A 6,917-nucleotide genomic window follows, 5' to 3' on the forward strand; every position below is an offset into this window, starting at 1 on the left:
AAATTAATGGTAATAATAATAAATGTGCACGAAGTACTTTGCATTAACTAACAATATGCTTCGTTTTGCTTTAATTACCCAACTTTTCTCACAGCTAATTATTCAGACATTTTGCTTCAATCCTCAAGCAATTACTTAATTATCATATTTTTTCTGTAATTAATTCTTTATATACTATGTGCCACTTTTTGAATAATTATTTAATTATCTAACATTCAAAGAATTATTTAACGTCTTTTTTCGTTCCTTTCCTCCTTTTTTTAGGGATGATTTAGCGAATTGAAATAGGAATTCTGGCAAGCATCCTATGATATTAAAATTTATGTTGCATAGGAAAATGCCAACAAAGTTTCTATTTCCTGCTAACATATCGCTTATAATAATGACGATAATGATGACAATGATTACGATAACACTAAATTATTATATTAGTATTGAATGATGAGAACAATAAAAAAGTCACCTCATCTGATCAACCAGTTAAAATTTCAAACAAAATTTTCAAAGCTAAGAATTTGGCTGAAGCTAATTAATGATATGCAAAAATTTTTTATCCAAGATTTCTTCATATTATTTCTTTTACCTGTCTTAACTTCGCCTCTTTCTTATTCCGCAGTTGAAATTCCTTCAGAAAATTTTACATTACTTAATTTAATTTCGATCTTTTTAAATTTAAATTTCAAATTTAGAGCGTGAAATTTGATAATGTTAATATTAACAGTCCTCAATTCTTTTAAAAAATTAATTTAAATTTCAAAATTCAAGATAAAATTAATTATTTATAAAGAAAACATCGCGTGAATATTGATTTTTCGCAAAATATATACCAAATGTATGTACATTTACAAAAGGGAAACGTAAATATAACCGGCTTACATTTTCGGCTTTTTCATTTATGCATAAAAAATTTTTGATTAAAATTTTTTTTCCCTTTTAAATTTGCATAACATTTAGACATTTATTATAACAACTGGTGCCGATTGATCGAAATTTGTTCTTGAAATTATTTGTGACATCAAATTATTCCGCTTATTTCATCCCTTTACTGCGACTTTTTTCACCATAATTTAGTTTCTTTTACTTTAGCTGAAATATGTGATTATGTTAAGGCCATTTTTTTTTTCAGACATTATTTTTCTCTTTCACCAAAATAAGATATAAAGTATGGTTTTATTTTCTTTTTTTTTTTTCCATTCTTTTTCTTTTCCCACTTTCTTTCTTTCTTTCGTTCGTTCTTTTTTCTTTTCTAAAGAAAACGAAGAATAATAAAAAAGTAAAATGCTTGCAAAAAAATTAAAATTTTTTTTTCATTTTCAAAATAATTTTCCCAAAAATAATTTTTCAACTATAAATTTCAATTTTGGTATATTTAAGAAGTAAAATTTTTCATTTTCATCAAAGATATTATTTCATTAATAGTTAGAAAGTTGTCAATAAATTTTTTTGAAAAATTAACTATTAAAAGGGAATTTTTTTTTTTTTTTCGAAGATGAAATAGCAAGGGAAAATAATGGAATAGAACGAAAAAGAAACGAAAAAGAGAGAGAGGAAGGGAGAGAGAGGAAGGGAGGGAGAGGAAGAAAAGGAAGTAATTCAATTTGATATAATTTAGTTTCCTCTTAAAAACAACAAAAGCTAATAGAAATGGATATTTTGCATTTCTAGTAAAAATAGGTAGAATTTCTCTAGAGAACAAAACATTACAATAAACATACATACATATACATATACATGCACATGCATTGCATAATACACAAACATACACATGCATATGCATTGCATAGCATACAAACATACACATGCATATGCATTGCATAACATACAAACATACACATGCATATGCATTGCATAACATACAAACATACACGTATGCATATATATCCATTTTTACATACATACATATTACATACATATATATACACACATAATACATATATATACATATATACACACATACATACACATACATATATACGCATACATACACACACATACACAAGCACATACACATGTACTGCATACACATGCATGCACACACATGCGCACGCATACCATATGTACACGTACACATATATACATACATATACACATACATACACACATACACAATATAACACATATGCATACATACATGCATATACATGTGTACAATGCATGAAGCATGCACACACACATACATGTGTATGTTAATTTGTTTTCCCCCCTAAAATATATATATATACATGCAGAAGAAGATGGGTAGATTTGTGATTAACTAAAAGAATTTCAACTGATAATCTCGCAGATCATATATATTTTAGGGGAAAAACAAATTAATCACTTTAGATTAATTAATTTGTAATTTTTTAAAATTCATTTTATTTTGTTAATTCTTAAAATGAATTTAATCGTAGTTGTATCAATCAATCTTCTTCTGATTACATCACTGAATGAAACATCTTTGGGAGAAATTTTTTAATAATATTATCTTATCATAAAAGTTGAATTAAATTTTTAAAAGGAAATTAGTGAAAAAATAAAAATTAAGAAAAGTAATAATACAAATTAAAAAAAAAAAATAGTCAATGAAAGAATGCAAATGATAATTTAAAAATGATATAAATCATATAATTAAGCATCATTTAGTGAATTAATCATTTCCAATTTTCTTCTTTTATTCATCCCTTGTGTACGATTCTATTTTATCTTCCAGTTATCTTAGTTATTTTTATTCTCTTCTTTTCATATTATCTCATAGCATTTTTATTTGTTCCAAATATTGATTCCCTATTTAATCCTCCCGTATGTTATCGTAGTATTTTAGAATTACCTATCGACATTTATCCTCTTCTTCTGATATTATCATTACCATTTTTATCGATTACAAATATTAATTTACTATTTCATTCTTCCATCTTATTCTAGTATTTTTATTTGTAACATATCAAAATTAACAATTTAAATTGAAATACTGCAATAGGTATTATAGGAAAAATTAGTGCTTAAGATGGTTCATTGAATATTTTGGATGAAATTTTAGTAATACACAATTCCAGAAACTTAAAACAGAATTAATTGATCATCGAGTAATGTAAAATTCTCTTATATCTAATTTCATTCATAAATATTGCAATTGTCTTTGAATATAAACAAAAAAAAAAAATTAGTAATTTCAATAGGTAAATAAATTTAATCGAATAGAAAAAAGAATTGTAATAGAAATTAATGAATACACACAAAAAAGAAAATCAAATTATTAATTTTTATACATTCTTTTTAGTCATCCCTTAATCCTTCAACCTTTATTTTTATATTTTAGCAAAGCAATTATCGTACGAATATTTTAATAATAGATTTATGCAAATTCATTTGAAATTAAAACACAACAAAAAAAATTATTTATTTAGCAGCATTATGCATTAATTCTGAAAATGCATAAAATTTGATTGATGAATCTCAATGGATAAATTTTAAAAAAAAAAAGAAAAGGAAAAGAAAAAATATTAAAATATTGTTATTTGACTATTTGTATACGTAATCAAAATGAATAAAATTTATTGCAAAATGAAATGAATTAAAGTTATCCTTCTCATGCAAATATCCTGTATGATGTATTTAAGTTTAATCTGATATAGTTTTCAAGGCTAACAATGCATATTGATTATTCTAATGATAAGAATTTGATAACAATTAATCATATATGGTCAATGTAGTGATGACAAGAAGAAAAAAAGATATCGTTTAGTTGAAATGTTAATAATATATTTCATTTTTGTTTTTGAAATTATCAATAAGTTCATTTTGTTTACCTTTTCATTTTCATTTAACTATTTAACAAATTTTATTTATATGATATTCTGAGGTTTGAGATAGAATTCAATTTTCAAATTATCCAATTTTCAATTGTTTAGCGTTTTTTTCAATTCAAAAATTTTGATAAAAAAAAGAAAAATAAAAGGAGAGAGAGTACATTTTAAATATTGTATTTTTCATTTCATTAAAAATCTTTTCACATAATTTTTCTTTTTAAATTATCATTTAAAATTGAATGTACATTTATTCATTTATTTCATTTTAATCACTTAGAAAATCGATATTTGTAAATTGATAACTGAAGCATTCTTTATAGCTTGATAAAAAGGTGTAAAAATAATGTGTAATAAAAAAGTTTAAATAACATAGCCTATGATACAATGGTACTAACAGCTGCGTACTAACGAACTACTGTCATTTGCAGTGTAATCAAAATGATTCAATCATCGAAATTGTGTCACAGGAAATGGTCAAAATATAACAGGGAGTAAAATGAATGAAATGTCATCTATCAAGGTCATTTGATTTAAGTCCGTTCATTAATTAGGCCAATACGATGATCTCAACCAAATTATTTTAACTAGCTCTGTAAAATCAGTTATTTTCTTCTCTTTTTTTTTTCCTTAAAATTTTTCTGCAGTATGCTTTAAAACAAAAATAAAAGAAAAAAAAATCATTCTTTGCAAATTTCACGTTCGATTTTCATTTTTAATAATATTCCAATATTAGCTTAAGCAAAGTTATAAATCACAAAGCAAAAAAAAAAAAACTAGAGCAAAAACAAATTTTGTAACTGAAATTCAAATAGGTAAACAAATAACTTCGTCGATTTTCTCTCATACTTTCCAAAATGTGAAAAAATATAACTAACTAACACATACAAACAAAAAAAAAAAAGAAGAGATAAGATAAGAAAGATTTTAATTTACATATTTTAATATGTCGAACAAATAAACATATATATACATATACATAGGCGCGGTAAAATTAAATTATTAATTAAACAATATAAGCAACAAATAAGCATACTATTTCATTAATATTACAATTTTTGTATTTCATTTATTCCACAATAATTTTTTGCCTTCTTCTTTACTTATTTTTTTCAGAATTGAAAATCTATGAGATGTGTATATTTAAATTAATATGCTAATACAAATTTAAATAAATTTTAAAATATGAAAGAAAAAAAGAGATTTATTAGAAGTAGAAAGATTAAAAATAAAGATAATAAAAAAAAAGGAAATGGATGAAATGGAAAGGAAAAAAAAGAAAAAAGAAATACGATAATTAAAAGATGCTTACGGTGCTGCAATAGAAGTGATCGATGAAGTACGTGAAGCAGAACGATTGAAATCACGTTCGTCGATTGATGGCCGATAAAGAAAGGATTCACGTCTAGGTTGACCACTGCTTGGGATTACTTTCAGATTGCCTGTGTTAATAGCGTCCACAGCAACAGCTGCTGTAGCTGGTGAACTGAAATCGGTCGAATTGGGCGTGAGAAATTGTTGATTACTTAGGTCACGTTTCTGAGTTGTAAATGAGGAGGTATGCTTCGTAGTAGATTGCTGTGCTGCCATTGTTGCTGTTATTATTAATAATAATAATATTAATATTATTATTATTATTATTGTTATTATTATTATTATTGTAGTATCATTATTAATAGTATTATTAGAATAATTATAATATTGTTATGTTATTGTTGCTATGATTGATATTTTTGTCGTCGTCATCTTCATCCTTTTATAATTACTATTACTATTTGTATCAGTAATATATCGATAAGATAGAGGAGAATAGCAAATAAATTAAAATGATTTGTATCAAATATGTATGATTACTCATAACAATATGATATAGCAGTAATAGCAATATCAAATAAATATTATAAAAGAAATAAATAATTGCAGGAAAGCAAAGTAAAAATGAATAAATAAAATAGTAATAGTATTTTTAGATTTATTAACAATAGCAAACAAATAGTTTAGCAATAATTGTAGCAATAATAATAAGTATTATTATGGCTTATTGTTGTTGTCGTTATTATTATTATTATTATTGTTGTTGCTGGTGTTGTTGTTGTTGTTGTTGTTGTTGTTGTTGATTATAATAATAATAACAGTTATAGTAGTTGTAGTAATAATAGTGGTAGTACTTGTAGTAGTAATGGTAGGAAAATAATGGTAGAAAAGTAATATTAGGTATAGAAAAGTATGCTATTATGAAATTTAATCAACATTATCATCAATGAATAATCATAGATTGAGAAGAATAATAATAATAATTTTTTCTTTTCTTCCTTTTAATTTAAATCAATCAAATTGAATTGATAATATAATTGTAATCAGAAGAAGAAATAAAAAGAAAAAATTAGAAATGGAAAAGGAAAACTTGATAGAATAAAGGTTGAAATAATCCGGTTATAAAAAGTTTAGCAATTCCGGAATATATATTTTAAATATCGGAATTTTGTTGCAAAATCGTTATCCAACAGCGATTGATGAATATTTATAAGTCGAAAAAAAAAGAAAACTTTTACGAGGATTACCAAACCAATATAGCTTTTCAATATTCTAGGCGCAATACGTCCTTCTTCTCCTCCTCTTCCTCCATTCAACTGAAGATGTTGCGATGTCAATTGCTTGATGAATGTTTGTCTGTGTATATATATATATATACACATATATATATATTTGTGTGTGTATGTGTGTGTCTTTGTGTGTATGTGTGTGTGTGTGTTTGTGTGTATGTGTAGGTGCGCGCGTTAGTGAAAAAGTCTATGAACGATTAAAAATTTGGAATGTCATTGCTACTGAAAAAAAAAGAAAATTTTTTTTTATTTAAAACTATAAACAACTGGTCTAGTTTAATGATCACATAATTATTCCAAATGCTAAAAAAAAAAAAAAATGAAAAAGTTATATACTTAAATATTATTCGTTTAAATTTTTTATATTATATCTTTAAAAATTTATTTGCTAAAAAACGAAGTGAAGTAAGAAAAAAAAGAAAGGTCAAAAAAAAGGAACGAAAAATAAAAAAGATAGAAGAATGAAATGAAATTTAACAAATAAAAGTAGTAACAATAATTTAATTTAAAACTAAAATATATATATAAA

General features: G+C 24.3%; 2 protein-coding genes across 2 annotated transcripts; one reads left to right on the plus strand and one right to left on the minus strand.

The window, feature by feature from the left end:
- Nucleotides 1-1,833: 1,833 nt before the first annotated feature.
- On the plus strand, nt 1,834-2,190 carry LOAG_10864 (hypothetical protein; the record flags this gene model as incomplete). Its single annotated transcript, XM_003146388.2, has 1 exon — nt 1,834-2,190. The coding sequence occupies one exon, from the start codon at nt 1,834-1,836 to the stop codon at nt 2,188-2,190; it is 357 nt and encodes a 118-aa protein (XP_003146436.1).
- A 2,902-nt stretch (nt 2,191-5,092) lies between these two features.
- LOAG_10865 (hypothetical protein) lies at nt 5,093-5,380 on the minus strand. Its single transcript, XM_003146389.2, has one exon. The coding sequence runs from the start codon at nt 5,373-5,375 to the stop codon at nt 5,094-5,096; it is 282 nt and encodes a 93-aa protein (XP_003146437.1). The 5' UTR covers nt 5,376-5,380; the 3' UTR covers nt 5,093.
- Between the last annotated feature and the right edge of the window lie 1,537 nt (nt 5,381-6,917).

The sequence above is a fragment of the Loa loa genome (genome assembly GCF_000183805.2).
Source record: "Loa loa unplaced genomic scaffold supercont3.558, whole genome shotgun sequence".
Lineage (NCBI taxonomy): Eukaryota > Metazoa > Nematoda > Chromadorea > Rhabditida > Onchocercidae > Loa > Loa loa.